This window comes from Muscardinus avellanarius (assembly GCF_963383645.1).
Source record: "Muscardinus avellanarius genome assembly, chromosome: 12".
In the NCBI taxonomy this organism is placed as follows: Eukaryota; Metazoa; Chordata; class Mammalia; order Rodentia; family Gliridae; genus Muscardinus; species Muscardinus avellanarius.
Window position 1 is genome coordinate 18,949,109 of NC_137798.1, and position 21,233 is coordinate 18,970,341.

The window sequence follows — 21,233 nt, forward strand, 5'->3', positions numbered from 1 at the left end:
ATTTTTCATAGGCAAGAGTTATTGCCCATTTGTTAATGTTAAGTATCAGTGTAAAACCACCAGTATTTTAAATTCAAAGTACTGCCTGTATATTATGATCTCTGTTATGCATACAAAGAAAGTGAGGTTCAATTAGGTTTCCCCTAGTGCCCAAAGTGACCCGGGCAGTAATTAGGACGAGAATGAAAGTGCGGTCCTCTCTCTGCATGTCATATGCCATTTATTCTGCACCATAATGACTTATTCTCACTTAAGACAGAAAAAAAAAAACCATGCTATCAAAATAAGACCTCCTTAGAACCAGGTCCTAACCAAAAATCTCCTAAACACTTTCAGGTCACACCCATGCATTTTCTAAGAAGCTAGGACCAAGGTGAGATATTCAGATAACCCAACAGAGGGCAGGTGTGCCTGTTTTCTTCATCTGTTTTTCTTAGACTATTAATTCATGGAAATGTAACATTTGTTCAACCAGGCACCATTTGTCGTGGCTGGAATACAACCTAGAGCTGATCAGCCTTGCAAATAGCTTTCAAATCCGTCAGTGCCTGCCGACCTCCCGCAAAAGCAGTTGTGTTTGTACTGAATACCTTACATAGCCAGACTCCTCTGTGTGCATCTTTCTCCCTTCCCCACCTCTTCTACATATCATGCCATTCATCTGGGGGTCCCAGCCTCTTCCCCCTAGAATCCCTTTACTTTATCATCTTGAAGCTCTAAGATAGAGAGGTGCCCAGGGACTCATAATTTTTGGCTAAGGGTAATGCTTCAGTCCAATCATGGGCTCCAGAGGGGATAAGCAGGAACCTTAGGAAACTTCAAATGCGGACCTGGAATGCCTGAGAAAGCACTTTTGATAGTGAAGAGAACCATGTCAGTACTGATCCAACAGCGCAACCATCTTCTTTAGTTAGAAAAATAGATTTCGTATGTATATGGAACATATGTCCATCATTTTGGGCATTTTCACTAGAAATATCTGAGTTTACCTACCCCTAATTCTGAAGACTGGGAGAAAGCCAACACAGAGCAGAGAGCAATGAAGGGGTTTTATTGAGACAGCCCAGTTGTTCATGAGCAGAGCACAAAACCCAAGAACATCAGCAACGCAGGTCATTATTTAGTGCTATTTTCCCCCTCCTCCAACTCCATGAGTTTGCATCAAATAAGAAGCCGCCCATATTTAATTTCACACTAGCTGGCTGCCAAATTTCTCTTAACTTACTATGAGTTCTCTTAAGTAACCTCTAATCCAGGAGCTTCCAACCTATTTCCACTGTGAAAACTAATGACTAACAGTGGGAGACTTTGGCTATGATTTTCCAGCAGACAGCTCAGAAAAAAAATCCCAGGGCATTCGTTGGGAACTATTTCAAGTTGAGCAAGTTTTATCTTCACCAACACTCAGGATGCACGCCATCTGCATCTGAGTGGTCCCGTGGAAGACTTCTGCCCTGTGTGATGCAAGGAACCCCGTGACAAGTTAGGAATGAGGGACTGGCTGTGACTTCAGCTCAGTCTCTCCATATAACCTACAGCCGTACAGGTGTTTCATTGCTGTTTTTTCTACTTTATCTCTTTCCATTCCACTACTTCCTGGAGGAATTGCAAAGTTCTTATCTAGCCATACCACTGTCAAATAATGTCAGCATTCTGAGGAAGTTTCTCCCAAAGGAGGGTACATCAGCCACACTGTCTCAAGGTGGCCTAGGTTCTCCTGGATGGGCTCCTTTCCAATTGCATGAGGCCCTCTCGTAGGCACTGTGGAAAGACAAGCAGGGAGGCACAGCTGGACCCTCAAGGGCTCCCACAATGGAAAATAAGAGTGAAGACATGGAGAAGGGCCAAAGATCAAAAACATACCCCCTAGGTTTTCCTGGTTCCCAAGGACCCAAACAGGACAGCAATGCAATCAGGCACATAGATTAATGTGGGATGACGGAGAAAATACATTTTTTAAAATATTTTTGTTTGCCACGATCTTTCTTCAAACTTTACCCATTAACATTTTTCAAAAACTGATTTCTTACTGACCTCCCAACTAAAGCCTCACTGCCCACTCGAAGGCCATACGATGGTTTGCAATCCATTGCAATGAAAGGAAAAGCATCCTCCTTTCAGAGTCCTTCCTTGTCTATTGCTGAGCATCAGGCAAATGAACATTTCAGCGTATGGTATCTGTGGCAAAGGGTAGTTTGCGCAGGGTCATGCAAAATACTGTTGCTATGGCAGAAACTGTCTTTAGTAAGGATAGAGCCGCCTGCAAGGTACCATACATGATGTTCCACAGACAAAGTGAACCACCTCTTTTCCTAAGTATGGCCCAAAGGATTATTCAAGAGGAACACAGCACCTCTTCCTAGAGTACAAGTCCATGCTCTCCGTTTTAAAGGGTAGGGTGGGAAAGGGGGGCAAATCCGTCCTTGAATCTCCGTGACTTTCTGGCCTGCATTATTTTCTGTTTTTAGCCTGTTCTGCAAACTCGCTGCTCTTGTTAGACACAGGATTTCTCTTTTCGGTAAGTGAAGACAAGTGTTGCTAAAGGCTGCACTGCACCCTCTGATCGTCCTGAACTTGTATTTAGCCTTTTTTTGTGGCTCCCTCAGACAGCCTGAGCCTGGGGACTGAGGTGTCATCTAAATTTGCCATAGGAAATTGGTCTGAAGCATGATAAATGACCTCCCTACCCCTTGTAACAACTCAGATTTTCCACACCAATGAAATGTTTTGAGCTCTGCCTCCGACATCCATCATGAAGCAGAGGCCGTGTCAGTGGAGAGATAAATGCCTTGTCCCTGAACACAGGCTGGTACTTTGTGTGTGGCTGGTTAATTATCCAGGGCTATGGCTTATGCATATTGAGCAGATTACATTTAAAAGACAGGCTGAGTGGTGTGGGAAGTCACAGGTGATACTTTCTATTCCAGGGAGTGATTCTACTACAATGGTGAGCTGTCTTCACATCTTAGCTCAGACGCTTGACACGAGGTAAGTCTGACAGTCTTTTCCAATAGTTTCTCAAGGCTCCCTGTCCAACTCGCTCATCAGGCAAAGATGAATCTGACCCTAAAAGTTAGCACTCTCTGTCTCTCATTCCCACGATGCAGAGCTGCTGATGTAACATATACCCAATGCTAAGAGCTGAGCATTTGATCAGTGCTTATCTTCTCTTACTGAGAAGTTCATCATTCAAAAAATACATAATGTAGTATAGTAGGACCACTTTGTACCTAATTCTCTGCAAAAATTAAAAAAGAAAAACCATCTGAATAGCTGTCTGATGGGTGATGAGACCATTCGCATCCTGAGAGAAAGGAACAGTATCACTGTGAGTTCCAAATGGCCAAGTAAGGAAATGCGGGAGATATAGTTTCTAAAAGATCAGAGGCAAAGATGGCCTGGGGGTTTTTGGGAGGCGGGGTAGGGTGGGAGAAGGAGAGGACTGAACCAGGAAGAGAGTTTTATAAAATATCATAATATTAGCCGGACGTGGTAGCGCACACTTGTAATCCCAGCGCTTGGGAGGCTGAGACAGGAGGATCACACAGGTTTGAAGCCAGCCTCAGCTACTTAGTGAGGCCCTCAGCAACTTAGTGAGACCCTGTTTCCAAATAAAGTATAAAAATAGGTCTGGGAGTATAGCCCAGAGGTAGAAAAGCCTCTGGGTTCCACCCCCAGTACCACAAAAAAAAAATCATAATATTATCATAAATTATGAGATTAAAAAAGCAAGAAGTAGTTAAAAAAATAACAGCTTTATTTAATACACTCGCTAAGAAACTCCCTTGTCAAGTCAAGAGGAAGACACACTTCCATGACCCAGTGCAGAAAAGCCACCAACCTAAAAGAGTGCTCTAAGATGAAATTCCAGGTCTAATTGATGGCTGTTAAAAAAGGGGAGGGGTTACTAAAAGGGATGTTGTGGCTTTTGAGAGACACAAACATATAGAGATACTAGGATCGACCAAGTGCAGAACCCCTTTTAATTGGGATGAAAAATGTTTACCCCAGAACATGCAGAAAGGCTTGGAGAAGGTCCAAGTTTAAAAAATGCAGAATCATGGCTTAAAGTTCAACTTTTCTTTATAAGAAAGAAAAAGAGGAATTGCAGAGTTCTTGTCTAGCCATGCCACTGTCAAATACTATTAACGTTCTGAGCAATCTCCTTCCAGATGGAGAGAGCATCAGCCGGTCTCCAGGTGGCCGCGACTCTCCTCCGTGGGCTCCATCAGCGGGGCGGGGAGGAGTGTTAAGACATCATTCCTGACAAAGCCCATGACTGGGGAGTTAAGTTAGTCCATAAATATTTACAGAATAAGAGCAAGCCTCGCTCGCTTTCTTACTTTCTCATTCTTACTGTCCTGACAGTTTGGATAATTATCAGGAAAATGTTGTAGGTATAAAGCAAGTTCATCATAACCATCTGAATGAGATGCATCAATATAAACAAGTGTAGATGACTTGTAGGTTGGGCTTCAATTCTAAGTTTTATAACATAGTTTTGAGCAAAGTGCTTTAGCGACCATAAGTAATACCCACTCCTACAGGTCACATTTCAATAGCACCTAGCACCTCTCTTCCCCGGTACTGGGGATTAAGCCCAGGGGTGTTATTTTGATTTTGATAGTATTTGGGGTTGAACCCAAGGGTGTTGTAGTTCTGACTTACATCCCCTCCCAGTCCTTTTTTTTTTTTTTAAACAGGGTCTCACTAAGTTATTGTTCACTTCTGGCCTCAAACCCATGATCCTCCTGTTTCAGCCTCTGAAGTACTGGGATTATAGAAATGATCCACCGTGCCTGGCTTAAGCTATCTATTTTGTAATCTGTCTGTTTTTAAAGTACTAGGCATCCCTTTTTTCTCTCTCATGTAACCTAGGACTTCCCCGCTGACTACAGAAACACAAACTTCAATTGCCTTATTTCCTTGCATTTCTCTCAGTATCCTCCTCTCTCCTCTCTCCTCCTTTCTCTTCCTCTCTCCTCTTCCCTCTCCTCCTCCTCTTCTTCTTCCTTCTTTTTCCTCTTTCTCTCTCAAGAGATTCTACATCAGAAAAGACAATGTTTATAAACAGTCCTATAAAATAAGTTGTTTATCCCACAGTGAGCTACAAGAAAAGCTTCCGTTCTTTTCTGAGTTAGGTTTTCACAGATGTAGCCAGCTGCACCCTTGTGTAGATAGCAGTGACCACTGTCATTGTATTCTAAATCGTCCTCAGTGTATCCGCATCCCCAAGCGCTGAGCAATGACTCCCTCAAACAAGTACACCATTCAGTCGCTGCCCCTGCGGCCCTGCATGATCCAGGTTCCTTCCTGGTTGTTAGCATGTCTCTGTGTCTCCGGATGGTGTGGTCGGATGACTCGGAGGCAGATGTCTGCCCAGGTTGCGCTGCAAGTGAAGCTTTCAGGAAGGGGGGCGTCCAAAAGTTCTGGTGGCATTTCTGGTTTCGAACTTTGTTTGCTTGCAGAACCGTGATGAAGTCAGGCTCAGAGCTGGTGAAGGCTGGGCTGCGGGCATTCTTTGAAAATGCTGCGGAGGACTTGGAGAAGACTTCGGAAAACCTGAAGCTGGGGAAGTTTACACACTCCAGGACGCAGATCAAAGGCGTGTCTCAGAACATTAACTACACCACAGTGGCCCTGCTACCCATCCTCACCTCCATCTTCGAGCATGTCGCTCAGCACCAGTTTGGGGTGGATCTACTCTGTGAGTCCTGCTTCTCTTGATGATGGGTCTGTATTACAGGGCCACAGACAGAAGTGGGGCTTGCACACTCATGCAGAACCTAATGGCAGAGTGAACCATAATTATTCCATACTGGTTTCCTTCTTAGATTTAAAATAGTTAAATAACAGTAAGGCATGATAGCACACACCTGTAATCCCAGTACTTGGGAGGCTGGGACAGGAGAATTATCAGTTTGCGGAGAGCTCTGCAGTATAGTGAGACTCTCAGTACCCCAGGAAGACCCTGCTTCAAATAAAAAAAATTTTTTTAAAGAAGAGCTGAGCTTCTTTGGTCCTGGGGATTGAACCCAGGAGCAACGAATGGCCCTGGGTTCAATCCCCAGGACCAAAGAAAAATAAGTAAAGTAATAGATTCTTGGAGGTAAATAAATTCCTTAATTTAAGTATATGACAGTCTTTTCCTGTTTTTATTCTGGACTAGAATTTCCCACCTCTTAGTTTAGCTCTCCTGTATTATACTTCCACTTAATTTGAAAAGGTTATCTGAGGAGTGCAGCGTGAGATGTATGTTTGCTCCCAGGGTTTTTCAGACATCGCTTTTCCTGTTAAGAAGCCTTAATTTATTCATTGGTACCAGAAGCAAAGGAAAGATGCTCACATTTCATTATCTGAACCTTCGAAAGATCCTTCAGTCAGTCAGTTTTACTGTAGTTTGCCTTCAGCACAGCGTCCAGGCCCGCCTGCTGTGCAGATACTCTGTCCCCACGCTTCAGCTCCGCTCATTACACACTGGCATCTGATTTAATTTCGCCAGTTGTCAGTGGCAAAGTCTGTGTCTCCCTTGTCCCTGAAAAACTGAAAATCAGTTCTTCCCATTGGGTTAGTTCTGATTGTGTTAAAGTAGCCTTAGCCTTGGTCTAAGTTCCAGACATGGTTAGGGGTGCTTGGTTTGCAGATTCAACTCTGAGTTCCTAAGCAGAATATGTCCTTTCCTTAGGAAGCAGGGTAAAATTCATGACACAGTTGAGTTGCCTTTTGAAAAACAGCCAGCAGAGAATTCAGGGTGAGTAGATGAGAGGAATGTTGTTCTATGTCCGAGGAAGGTGTGTATCTTCCTGGGAAATGAGCAAAAGGCTCATTGAAGCCTCAGATTTTCTGCATTCTTTTTTTTCCAAAAGAAGAAAGTATGAAACTTGAAAACATTTGACTATAATATCTGCCTCTACTGGAAAAGCAGCCCCATCATGGAAGGCTCCATTGCTGAAAGAATTCCTTTTCCTGTAGTGCTGTGATCCTCATCAAAGCCCCACAAAAGGAACTGGGGTGGCCTCACAGAGGATGCCTGCCTGTCAGTGCGCTCTCTCCAGGCTCAGCAACTGGCATACTAGCCTGTGGGGAGGAAGAGAGCTGGAGGGGGAGGGGAGGGAGGAGGGGGAGGGAGGAGGGAGGGAGGGGAGGAGAGCAGGAGGGAGGGGGAGGGGGAGTCAGACCGACAGGTTTTGCTCTTAGCTGATGCCGAGACGTTTTTTCTCTTTATGGGCCTCTCTGTGTACAGGAGGCAGAGCAGGGTTGATGTATGATGTATCGTCTCTTGTTTCAGTGAGTGACGTGCAGATTTCATGCTACCACATACTGTGCAGCCTCTACTCCCTCGGGACAGGGAAAAACATCTATGTTGAAAGGTAATTAGTGAACAAAGGAAGCTAATATATTTGGGTTCCGGGAAATATTACCTGTGGTTTTTTAAAAAATATTTACACATTGTGTTTTTTTTAAATATTGCCTATGGTTTTAATAGCATCTCTCCAGCCCAGCAAAATCAAGATGTTCATTGATCTGGAGTGTGGATTTGAGCCTGGGTCATGAAAAGTTCTCAGCAGCATAAGAGGTGTTAGGAGGCACTTGAGATTGATGGTTTCCACAGAGATAGCCCGTGAATGATGTGGCCAGAGAAGCAATGAAGCCAAGCTAAATCAAAGCGTTGCAGACATGCCTGTTTCTTCAATAATCACAGTTCCCAAATCGCTTCCAGAGTTCCTGCCATTAGAGCTTGCTGGGACACTCAGGGGACAGCAGGCAGTGGCTCAAATGTTTCATGAATTTCTGTGTTATACAACCCTGGCCCTTCGCTGTTCTTGGCTGTCAGATTAGCTGTAGTTTTAAACAAGTGCACACGTGGGTAGCAGAAACGCTATTCAGTCATCTCGAATCTGAACAAGCTTATTTGCAGAGGTGTCTGGGCTCCGGCTTTGGCTCTCAATCGGCTGTCATTGAGACCCGGTGACCCCCTGCTTTTCAGCATCAAACACCATGTATTGTGCTGTTCTGTTTCAATCCAGGGGTAAGATGGGAAGGATAAACACGGTATTAATAAAGCTCTGGACTTATTCCTATCCTTGAAGGCTTATTTTATCTTTTTGTTTTCTTCAAACAAGCAAGCCTAAAGACATTCAATCTGTGCTTAAAATTACTTAATCTACACAGCCTTTGATACCTACTTTCCACTTGCTGATGCATTTATCAAACAAATTAGCAATAGGCCTCATTTCATGACAAAACATAGATAAATTTATATTGCAATTTTTCAGTGAAGCAAATTAAGATGCACTCCTTTAAGAACTAAAGAACTAATTAATTGAAATCATGTGTAGTAACATTGCTAAAGAAATGTCTGTTTCATGTAATCACTTTTTTTTTTTTTTTTTTTTTTTGCAGTACTAGAGATTGAACCCAGGAGCATTCTGCCTCCAAACTACACACACCCCCAACCCTGCTTTTTATTCTTTATTTTGAAACAGGGTCTCACTAAGTTTCTGAAGGCCTCACAAGGTTTCTGAAGGCCTCACTAAGTAGCTGAGGCTAGCCACAAACCTGAGATCCTCCTGTCTCAGCCTCCCAAGTACTGGAATTACAAGTGTATGCCAGCAACCCTAGCTTATAATCACTTCTAAATAGCTTCCAGAGTTTAAGAAAGTAATCAAAGAACTAATGATTAAATTTATTTTGATTATGCTTTTAAATCCATACAATTAGCTGGATGCAGTGGTATTTATCTATAATCCCTGCAACTTGGGAGGCTGAGACAGGAGGATCACAGGTTCAAATCCAGTCTCAGCAATTTAGCAAAGTTTTCAATAATTTAGCAAGACCCTGTCTCAAAAAATAAAATAAAATAAAATAGGGCTAGGTGTAGCTAGAAGGTAGAATGTTCCTGGGTTCAATCCCAAGTACCAAAAAAAAGGGTTTTATAATGGCCTAACTTTTCATATTTTTGTATAAAATGTGGATAATTTTTTCATGAACAGACAAATTATCATACCAAACTAACAAATTGTAGCCAAATTATTTGGTTTTATACCAAATTACCAGAATGAATATAAAATTTTCCAATTAATATTAAGGAAGGTGTTCTGAGCTGAGTTTATTTCTCCCATTAATTATTTGTATTTTCCTAGTATCTTTTCTTATTCTCTCAGGTAATACATCCATCCGTGTGTGTGTGTGTGTGTGTGTGTGTGTGTGTGTGTGTATGTACAATTTTTTTGTAAAACTTATATATTCTCTATTTTTTTATTGTTTGTTTTTTTCAGTGCCAGAGATTGAACCCAGGGTCTAAAGCATGCTAGGTAAACACTTTACCACTGAGCTATACCTCTAGCCGACTACATTCTTCTCTTAAAAAAAGAAAAAGTCAGAGAAAGGCCAACTCTAAAATGTCAAATCAGAAAAAGACCTTCTCATTATTTCATCCACTGCAGGTTTACTGAGTCTCTGCAGAACTGAAGAGCATCAGTGCTTTTGTTTCATACTCTACCTTGGTAGGAGTCAAGGACTGGAGAGTTTCTAGATCAGGTTGCCCCTATTGCCTCTAATGGTTTACTAAGCTATTGAATCATTGTAGATTTAAAATCCTCGAGTTATTTTGTTGGCACTATTAATGATTTTTATTTTTTATTATGAAATAAAGACATGCTTAATTTTAAAAAGTCAAAAACAAAACAGTATACAAGTATGTTATTCAGGAGGCTGAGACAAGAGAATTACAAGTTCAAGGCCAGACTGAGCAACTTAGAGACCCTTTCTCAAAATAAAAATGTCAAATGACTGTAGTAGAGAGGTCTGGGTTCAGTCTCCAGTGATGAAAAGAGAAATGCACACACACACACGCACACACACACACACACACACACACACACCCCATTTTATTCACCTAGACTACTACCTACCTAGATCCAAGTCCCTAAGAAAGCCACTAGCAGCAGTTTGGTATGCACAGTTCAGATATTTTCTACATACATACATTTTTATACCTGTGGGATCATAATATCCAGACAGCTTTGTAACTTTATATTATTGGGTTAAGCTATAAACTGTGTGTGTGTGTGTGTGTGTGTGTGTGTGTGTGTGTGTGTGTGTGATGAATCAAACTCAGGGCCTAGTACATGCTAGGCAAGAACTCTACCACTGAGCTGTAGCACCAGCCCTATGAACTGATTTTATTGGTCATACGACTCAGATTTTTAAAATTCATTATTTATATACAATATTCATTAATTTTCTACTTTAAAAGATGAGCAAAATTAGCACGGTATGGTGGTACATGCCTATAATCCCTGTATTTGGGGTGCTAAGAAAGGAGGATCACAGATTATAGGCTAGCCACAGCAACTTAGTTAGACCCTGTTTCAAAATCAAAATCAAATAGAGTTGGAGGTGTAGCTCAGAGGTAGAATGTCTCTGAATTCAACCCCTAGTACCACACCTACACACACAATGAACAAATATGCTCATTTTCCTAGTCGCCTCCTGTCCTTTCTACCTTTCCATTTTTGCTATAAGATTCACTATAACATTTATATGCTGTTCACAGAACCAGTATTTCCTGAGATGTTTACCTTAATTTGTATTTAAATGATTCAGAGCATCAATCATAGTGTGTGTGTGTGTGTGTGTGTGTGTGTGTACGTTACTAGGGGTTAAACCCAGAGGCATTCTACCTCTGAGCTACATCTCAACTCAATTTTTTTTTTTAATTTTGAAATAGGGTCTCACTAAGTTGCTGAGGGCTCACAAACTTGCTGAGTTTAGCCTCAAACCTGTGATCCTCTCGTCACAACCTCCCAAGTACCGAACTACAGGTGTGTTGCTGCCTTGAAATTGGACTTTCCCATCCTTGAATTTTTTATTTTTAATTTTTGACTAGCTGAATTAATAATTAAGAAGTTATTTCTGCAAAAATTCTTAGATACTCTTAAATCCTTGTATATAATCTAAAAGATTATCCTTCAGTTTTTATATGTGAATAATTTCCATGACATAAAATCTTTGAGTCATCCTTTTTTTTCCTCATATGCACATAGATATTGCTTCTGTGTATTTTTTTTTTCTGTGTGTGTGTGTGTGTGGTACTGGGGTTCCTGGAAACCCTTCTACCTCTGGGCTACACTCCCAGACACCTACTTTTTATATTTTTCTTTTTTTATTTTTTTATTGGTGCACTGTATTCATACATTATAGTGGGATACAAACTTTTGTAGACATACATGCACACATCGCCCAGTCAGCCCCCACCCGATCCCCACCCCATTCTCTCCCCATCCCTCCCTCCCATGCTTGGCTTAGTGGTTGACATCTAGTATTATAGCAATTTATCCAAAATTAAAAATGATAATCTCACATAACAGTTTCATTTGTCTGATACCAAGCTTTTGATGACTTAAAGATAACATTTCAATATTTCTTTTTGCTTTCTTTCTTACCAGAGAATAATTTTTTTCTATTTTTTAGGTGAAACTATCATATATTTATTTATTTATTTTTCAGAAAAAAAAATCTATCCTAATATGGAATATGGACTCTAGATACCCAAAACGATCTTGAAAAAGAACAAAGCTAGAAGATATATATTTTCTGATTTCAAACCATATAAAGCTACAATAATTGAAACAGTGTAGTACTGTTATAAAGGCAGATACATAAACCATTGGAGTTAAATAAAAGCCTAGAGCTAAATTCTTCCCTATATTGTCAAGTTATTTTTGACAAGGTTTCCACGAACATTTATTTGGTGGGGGAAATAATAATCTTTTAACTAAATATTGTTGAAAAATAATAATTACATGGAAAAGAATAAAATTGGACCCTTACCTAATCCCATATACAAGTATTAACTCAAAATAGATAAAAGACCTAAATATAAATCTTAAGACTATAAACTTTTAGAAGAAAATCTGGGTCATAAAACCTCACAACACTGAAATTGGCAGTGATTTCTTGGATATGATTTCAATGGCACAGGCAACAGAAGAGTATACAAACTCCCTAAAAAATAAAAAAAAAATATTGTATATCCAAAGACAATGTAAACAGAGTTAAAAATTACTGATAGAATGGGATAAAATATTTCCAAATGCTATATCTGAAGGTATATTAATATTCCAACTAGAAATCCTAAAAATTAACAACAATAAAGACAAACAATACCACTTAGAGATAGGTAAAAGACTAACATAAATAATGAATCTCCACAGATAACCAATCTTAGTTGTCTGTTGGATGGAAAATCTTGTTTCTCTGGTTCTGGTGTGTGTTACCTATTTCTTCTTTGTAGTTAATCTCTTTGAGTATTTTCTCTAGCGCTGGTTTTGAAGACATAAATTCCTTCAGTTTCTGTTTGTCATGGAAGCTTCTTATTTCTCTATCTAATTTGATAGAAAGTTTTGCTGGGTAGGAAATTTTTGGCTGGAAGTTGTTTTCTTTCAGAGTTTGGAATATGTTACTCCAAGCCCTTCTGGCTCTCATGACTTGGTTTGGGAGGTCTGGAGTGATTCTAATTGGTTTGCCTCTGAATGTCACTTGGCCCTTTGCTTTTGTTGCCTTTAAGATTCTCTGCTTGGCTTCCACATTGGTCATTTTGACAATTATGTGGCGTGGGGATCCTCTTCTCCGATCCTGTCTAAAGGGAGTTCTATAAGTTTCCTGGACCTGTGTATCGACCTCTTGCTCTATGTATGGAAAATTTTCTGCTATTACTTCCTTGAAGAGATTGTTGATCCCTTTGGTATCACTTTCTTTTCCCTCCTCTATTCCAATTATTCTTAGGTTAGCTCTCTTAAAATGGGCCCATATTTCTTCAATGTCAGATTCCTGCTGTCGGATATTTTTTTCTAGATTAGAAACTATGCGTTCATTTTTGGAATGATCATCTTCTAAGAGCGAGATTCTGTTCTCCATGTGGTCTAATCGGTTGTTTGTGCTTTGAATTGAAGCCTTTACTTCATTAATTGCATCCTTTATCTCTTTTTGGCTCTCTCTGAGTTCTTTTCGAAGCACCTCTATTATTTCTACAGTTATTTCCCTGATTTGATCTTCTAGAAATCTCTGATTTTCTGTTTTATCGGGTTCTGATGTTGTGGGGTTGTGGGCATTCATTGCTCCAGTGTTATTCCTCTTTCCCATGATTTCGGAAGTTTGTGCCTTCTCTGGGTTCTTCCCTTGGGTCACTATGACTTCACTTAAGGTGCTCTGGATCTCGAGTCTGTGGAATCTCAGATTCCACTACTCCTTTACTGGGTTGTATCACAGAGTCTCCGACCCAGAGAGTAGATAGAGGCTGCTTTAGACTGTGGGGGGGTGCCAGGTTGCACGTTCTCCTATGGCGTGATATCTCTGCCACCGCCACTCCCCCACTGGGTCAAGTCCCAGGGAGTACAGTACTGGGATTTCTCCTCTGTGGCCCGCAATTTGACTCACTGTTCTTGAGTAAGCAGATGTAGCTGTACTGGACTCGGTGAATTCGCTGCTGCTGCCGCTGGTGGCAATATGGCACCGCTGCTACGCCCTCGGCCGTGAGGCTGGCGTATTTCTTGGTTTTGAGTTCCACTCTGAATCCCTGCAGCGTGTGCTGAGCTCAGCCACTGGGAGCTTTAGATGCTCCCTGCGCGGAGAAATCCCGCCTGGCTGTTCCGCAGTGGCTCACCTCGGCTGGCTGTAGCCGCCCGGTGAATTCGCCGCTGCTGCGGGCAGTAAAGCGCTGCTGCCACGTCCTCGGGCTTGAGGCCGGTGTATCTCCTCTGTGACTCTGAGCTCTGTTCTCAGTCTGCTTTCTCTCTGGAGCCTGGTGATTTTTTTTTGTTTCTCTGGCGATGGTGTTTTCTGGCTATGAAAGGTGCTGATTTTGTAGTAATGGAGATTGGTTGTTAGCGGGGCTCTTAAGCCCCGCTTTTCTCCGTTGCCATCTTCTTAAGCCAGCACTGCTGGCTTCGAACCTGCGCAATCCTCCTGTCTCCGCCTCCCAAACACAGGGATTACAAGCGTGTGCCACCACGCCCAGTTTGCTTCTGTGTATTTTAACAAGTATGTTCCCTGGACAAAGGGATTTGTTCTACTTACATATAACTTTATAGTGGGAAAGAAGGAACTGGGTGTCCATAGGGTTCTTTAACTCCAAAGTTCCTTAGCGTCACTGTGACATCCCGGGGTTGATTATTCTATATTAGTCCTCTCCACTTCTGTTCAGAACTTAATATGTTCCTTTATTTTTTACAATTGGGTCTTACTTTATTTCAGGGAACATTTTTTATATATTTTGTGTTAGTCAGCTTTCTATTATTGTAACAAAATGCCTGAGGAAATCCACCTGAAAAGGTGAAAGGTTTATAAATTTGGCTTAGAGTTTTAGAGGTGTCGTTTCATGGTTGCTTGGCCCCATTGTTTCTGAGCCTGTGGTGAAACATACATCATGTAGGAAGCACATGCTGGAGCAAGCTGCTCAACAGTGACGAGGAAGCCAAGAAAGACGAAGAGACAGCATGCCACACCTCCCTCAAGGGCTCAGTAACCTAAAGCCGCCCAGTAGGCCCCACACCTCCCAGTAGCTAAGGGACTAAGCCTTACCACGTGGGCCTTTGGAGGACATCAAAGCCAAGCAGTAGCATAGTTACTGGTCTTGTTTTGTTTTGTTTTCTTATCTGTCATTCAGGGAAAGCAGTTATGTGTATGTACTAGCTTTCCTTAATCTTTCACTTCTCTTATTTTTTCTCTAATAACTTCTAGCCAGTTCTTTCCTGTTTTACATTTGTGTGATTTTTCTTAAGCTTCCTCCATACTTCTGGTTCTTCTCTTTTTGTTTTCTTTATCTTCTGTGAGAGCATAGAGAAAACTTTTACCATGGTTTTTGTTTTGTTTTGTTTTGTTTTGTTTTTATTCTTCCTCTGACCTATGTGTTTCATCTACTTTTTTGGTTGTTAGGTACATTGGTAGATCTCAAGAATGGAAATGTAAGTGTGTGTGTGTGTGTGTGTGTGTGTGTGTGTGTGTGAGAGAGAGAGAGAGAGAGAGAGAGAGAGAGAGAATAAGAAAGGAAGGAAAGAAGAAAATGGAGAAGGAGAATGAACAGAGAAAAAAACATAAGCAGCTTTTGATCTGAGAAGCCATCTCAGGACTGATTGTTTCTCACTAAATCAGCAGTGTCATTATCCTTAGCTCAGGTCTCTAATGCCCTCCCCCAACCAAAGTAAACTGCTGGCCCAGGTGAGAGTTACCCACATGTTGTCTATCAGGTCTCTCATGGCTTGATGGCACCCTGAATCCTCATTGTTTCCAGCAAAGACTCAACTTTTAGCCCCCAAAATTCCCCCATATTTGCCTCCAAAGAGCTCTTAAGAGTCTTTCAGGTCTAGAAAGAGTGTTTTTATTTTTTATTCTCACTAAATTTGGTGTATACTTTGTGGTTTGCAGTTACAACACATATTCTCTTTTCTTTTTCTTTTTTCTTTTTGTTGTACCGGGTATTGAGCCCAGGGGCATTCTACCTCTGAGCTATACCCCAGCCCTTTTTTTGGTTGTGTGTTTTGTTTTGTTCTGGTCTGTTTTGTTTTGAAACAGGTTCTCACCAGGTTTCTGAGAGTCTTGGCCAATTGCTAAGGCTATCCTCAAACCTTCAGTCCTTCTGTCTCAACCTTCCAAGTATAATCCCATAGCTGGGCATGATGACCATACATATTCTAATTGTATCATAGATACAGATTTCTTCCCAGTTTTTCTCCCTTGTTTTTTGTGGGTTTTGAGGAGAGTGCAATGAACTCACCATTTTTCTACCATCTTCTGCTGAATTTCTTTGACTTATGAATATCTTCATGGTTTCAAGGGAATATATATTTGGTCCAGTTATGGAAGTGTGCTTTGGTTAAAAAAGATTCTAGACACGTTGGTGATAGAGTTGACTCTGAAGAGTAAATTTCACTGACACAATGCAGTAAAATAAAATCTGGGCATGGTGGCACACACTTGTAATCCCAGCATTCGGGAGGCTGAGACAGGAGGATCTCAGTTCATGGCCAACCTCAGCTACTTAGTGATGTAACGGTGTGAGATGGAGCCGTGGGTTCTTGTTCTTAGCTAATTTTAGAAAAAAAAATAGCCACACCTCTACTGATGCAAGCTTAAGCAGTTTTTATTATTACAAAATAAAAAGAAGAAAGTAGAAAGAAGGGACAGAGAATTATAAAGCACTACATTGGAGAAATGTAGTGAAGTGCCTTGAAAATAAGACACTGAGGTTTTTGGATATAGAACAGTTTTTATAAAGATTCATTATCTTCCATCTTGCCGAACCAATAGTCTTCCTGACCCGACTAGGTGTGGGCCTATGCTTATGAGGAATTACTATCTCCCATCCTGGTTAGTCTTTCCATTTGCTCCTGCCCTAATGCAGGTGTGGGCCCGCCCTCATCTCAGGTGCAAGCCTAAGCCTTTGTTACGACCAGGATGTGTTACTTGATTAACAAAGTCAGGGGTCACATGATATCTACCTTCCTTGAGGAAGGCCTGTACCATTCTCCCACGGTCTTAGGGAATTTTAGCCTATCTGCTAGAAGTTATTTATTATGTAAACCTGTTTTTAAAATATGAAGGCCCTGGGCGACAATTCTTTTGTGTACTGAACTTTGCATTGTAACAGCTGCCTCCCCTCCTTGCCTTAGTGCCTTCACAGCACCCAGGCTCTGACTACTTTTTACATTTGAAATTAATACCAAAGCTATTTTCCAATACATTTTGAATTTAGTACCAAAGCCATTTTCCAATACCAGCACAGTAAGATACTTTGCAACTCAGTGAGGCCCTGTTTCAAAATAAAGGAAAAAAATAAGCCTAGAGGTATATCTTGAAGGTGGAATGTCCCTGGGTTCTATCCCCAGTACCACAAAAAAAGCAGTAAAATAACTTTTATTTGAGACAATATGGACAACGCTATTGATTAGTAAGGTTTCAGATACACAAGTTCAGAGAAGGATAAAGGCTTTTATCATTTAATCATGTAGAGTACTTGCATTCCAGCCAGGCATAGTGGCACACACACTTGTAATCCCCGCACTTGGGAGACTGAGGCAGGAGGATCGCACAGGTTTGAAGCCAGCCTCAGCTACTTAGTGAGGCTCTCAGCAACTTAGTAACACCCTGTTTCCAAATAATAATTTTAAAAGAATAGGTCTGGGAGTATAGCCCAGAGGTAGAAAGCCTCTGGATTCCACCCCCAGTACCACCACCACAAAAAAAAAAAACCTTGCATTCCTTAGCATTGAGATTCTCTGATTAATTTAAAGACTGGTAAAAGTTTGCCAAGAAAACTAAGTTCAGAACTTGATTAAATGAATCATTTAATCCTAAGTTTATCTCGAATAAAAACTGTGTTTTCTCCTTTACACTTTAAAGATATTTGTTCCTCCCATTCTGCCTAGCTCTCTATTATTTCTGATTGGACATTTACACATGTCCCCTAAACCTCGAAGGTCACTAATACTGCTATCCTGGACCATCTCTCCTCTAGCCATGCAATCGTTTTTACTTCTCTGATACATGTTATTTCCTCTCTTTAGCATCCTCTATTATATACATGATAGCACTTACAAACTTGTAAAGCCCCCTGTGTGTAAGGCATTATCATCATCACCATCATCATCATCATAATTAATATTATTATTATTACTCTAATGGTTAATCTGTGACTATATTTTTGACAGTAGGTAAATGAGAAATCCATTTCCATGGAAACAAGATTAAGAGATGGATAAATGAAGTAATAAATGCTGAAAATCAAATTGAACCCTCTTCAGTCTGTAACCATTGACCAAGTACCTGTTATGTGAAAAATGTTATGCTAGATAATAAGAATAGAAGAAAAAAAATGAGAGTTCCATATCTAGTAATAAACTTCAAGTGAATTTTTTGGTTGCTCTGAAGCTGTCCCTGCAGTCCCTGCCTGGCCTGGACACTTGGCCCATACCTATATTGCCCCCCTCCAGGGGGCACTGATAACCAATGAAGCTTTATAATAGCAGGCCTTTGCCCAGATCAGAAGGCCATAGACCTGGGTATCAGGGCCATTGACTCTGATATTTCATAGCCAGGAACATTAATTGGCAGATAACTTCTGGGCTTTATTTTACAGAGCTGTTTTAGCAGCTGGGCCAGGAGAGCCATTGTTTATCTCTCTTGGCTGAGCAGCTAATTAGCATCATTGTGTGCTCTGGACTAGAAAATGCCCTTTTGAGGAACATGGTGAGACTCAGATTTGCCATAATTAATATCAGAGAGGACGGGGGCATGTCCCTGTCAGTGTAGCACTAGAGAACTGAGACTTACCAACTGTCTTCTGCCCACAAGGCTTGTCCTTGAAGCTGGAAAACTTTCTAGAAACCCACTTTCGTGAGATCATGACTTTAGTTGGGGTGAGAGAAAGAGAAGAATGGATCAATTTGGCACAAAGGTACTTCAGGACTGGCTGGTTCCAAGCTCCATATCCCTGTGCCAGCTACAATTTATTATCAGGTTTGAGCTCATACCCTTGTTGACCCTGATTTCCCCTCCAGCTTTCTTTCCTGCGTCTCTCCTGGTGGCATTTCCTTCCCCTTCACAATTCCTTTCCTCAATTCCCCTCCTCCTCGAAGGCAAGACCAAGAGAAGAGACACCTTCTTTTTTCCTCATTGGCCACTATGGTTAGAAAAAGCAATGAAACTGTTATCTAAAATAGCAGCCCCTTGTGAGTCCTTGGGTCTGATAAATGGAGGCCTTCTCTGACCTCAGGAACTACTGCAGGTTTTGGCTCTTCTTGGGCCTGTATGCCATCTTGAGTATAGCAAAATAGAGAAATAATCAGGGAAGAGCAGGCAATAAGAACGAAGGGTCGGGGAAACAGCCCAGGCCCACTTGGAGGTGGTCTCAGAAGTCTGCACACTCTCCCTCCCTCTTCCCAATCTTTGGCATCCCCCCAGAGGGACCAGGGGCACTGATACATAGGCACAGTAGGATGCATTTGTCCACAGTTCATAAAGATTAAATCCAACTCTTGTGATTAGTCCATAAAGGTGTGCGTATGTCAGCGTGCGTGCATGTGCACTATCACATTGCTTTAAGCTCCTTATAGAACATGGGTTCTATCTTTGCATTCAGTGAGAAAGGACTGTCACCACTTAGAAGACAAAGGTTAAGGATAAGAATGAATGACTTCTTTAGTGAAAAAGCAGCTCCCCTGGGCAGCCCCACCTTAGGAAATGCTTGTTATCCACTTCCAGAGAACCTGTGCTTCTTGGTATTGCTAGAGTTGTTGACTCTTGTCCAGTGAGGAGTAATTAACACGAAGTCTTGGGTATAGGATTCAGTGGGGAGCTGAATGGAACCCTGGTTGTTGAAAGTGTTTCTGTTTGCACAGAATTGCAGGAGTCTCAAGTAAGCATTGGCTCTTGGTTCCAACCACACCTCTCCAGCTGACAATTGTCCACATCATGGTCCTGTAATGTCCCCTGGGCTGCAGCCCCACACCCTCAGTTCCCAGGGACTGGGCTAGTAGATTCCCATGTACATAGGATCAGTGCTCAGTGTGAGGGACGTCAGTCACAGAGGAAGGCAAAATGAGGTGTGAGATGGGCTTGGACACTGATCTTCATTATAGACCTGTTCTCTGCATTTCAACTCATTAACTTTCTATTGCAGTCTAATAAAGGACTCACATTAGTGATTTATTTGAAGAAATTTCCCCCTTATTTGGAAACTGTCATCATTTATATAATTCACAGGACAGGTGTATCGTCTGTCTGTGGTCGGATGCCATAAAGTGACTGAGAGACGATGTTGATAGACGGGGAACAGGTAGCTCTGGTCTCTCATTCATCAAAAAGCAATGAATGCCAGCCCCCACCCAGGACCCGTCAAGCTAGCGCTGTCACTGAACGTTCTCAACAGCAGTAGATGAGCTATTGTTCCAAGGCTGAGCCCAGATCTGGGAAGAGAAGTGCTCTTTCAGGCCTAGCTGTGCTTCAACAGGCAGTGAGTGGCTGTCTCTTTCACACTTGCAGATCTGGTTACTCTGTAAGCAACAAATCCCTCAGCTAGAGAACTTGGAGCCTGAATTAGGAATCCTGAGCTTTGGGGGTTTTGTTTGCTTACTTGTCTCACAGACAGATTTAAAAGCCAGAGCTTATACGTGGTGAACACTCTTAATATTTGTGAAAGACAAGGAGAAGAGTAACATGGATTACAAGTCTCTCCTCTAAATCTAGCAGTTTGCTTTAGGAACCATTGCTTGTCTTGCAAGCAGGTCTTTTATTCTGTGTCTTACTAGTGTTTTGGCCTTTTACCTACTGTTCCTACTAATGGTCACAAATTCCATCCATAGCAGAGAACAGACACAGAGAAATTACAGAAGATGTTGAACCATTTGGAGCACAAGGAGGGTCAGTCTCAATTTGAATGTCAGCAGAACCTTCCCTTGGACATTCTGGGAGAGAGGGGCATAGCTACACAGTGTGTTCTGTCACCTTAGCCCATTAAGAACTACGTTCCACATAGCAAGACTATTGCCAATTATTGGTTAGTGTCCAAAAAAAAAGATGGGAGAGGGCAAAGTGCGTGCAACCTTGCTGAGCATCAAATGTCCAATTAATTCACCTACAAGAAGTAGCCTGAGACATCCTGGGACAGGAGCTTGGCCCATCAACAAATGGGCCAGCGTGTGGACAATACCACTTCTAAACGGACTTCTTTGTTTACAGGCAGCGCCCTGCCCTTGGAGAATGTCTGGCATCACTGGCAGCTGCCATACCAGTGGCATTCCTCGAGCCCACCCTCAACCGCTATAATCCTCTCTCCGTCTTCAACACCAAAACCCCCAGGGAGAGGTCTAGTAAGTATCTTCTTGTGGATCTGATCAGCCATTCCACATGCTGAGAGGAGGGTGGCCAGGCAGGTGGCCCGGCCAAGAAGCAACACTACTGTTTCATAGGGTCTGAGAGAGACCAGGTTAGAGTGAGTGACTCGATTGTGAATCTCCATCTTATTGGAGAAGTGAGCATGTGGAAAACGTTATCCTGGGATTTGTTTTCCTCATCTGTAAAATGAGGAAGTAGTTAATTTGGCCTCTAACTCCCCTCCATCCTAAGACCTGAAGGTCTCCTATCTGCTTTAGGTCTCATTTCTCTCCTGCACCTAGGGAAGGCACTATTTTCTGCAATTCCTCTCCAGACTGATATCAGAAGGGGACACTCACACT

General features: G+C 41.8%; 1 protein-coding gene across 2 annotated transcripts in view; it reads left to right on the forward strand.

Annotated features, from left to right (window-relative positions):
• The window catches only part of RYR3 (ryanodine receptor 3), a gene marked incomplete at both ends in the record, with an annotated part of 530,337 nt that overhangs the window by 430,972 nt on the left and 78,132 nt on the right, over positions 1-21,233 (forward strand). For both annotated transcript variants that reach the window (XM_080708162.1, XM_080708163.1), the window contains 5 exons: positions 2,469-2,518; positions 2,928-2,988; positions 5,469-5,707; positions 7,289-7,370; positions 20,737-20,867. In XM_080708162.1, coding sequence (XP_080564288.1) covers positions 2,469-2,518; positions 2,928-2,988; positions 5,469-5,707; positions 7,289-7,370; positions 20,737-20,867 — 563 coding nt within the window. The remainder of the gene's footprint in view (positions 1-2,468; positions 2,519-2,927; positions 2,989-5,468; positions 5,708-7,288; positions 7,371-20,736; positions 20,868-21,233) is intronic.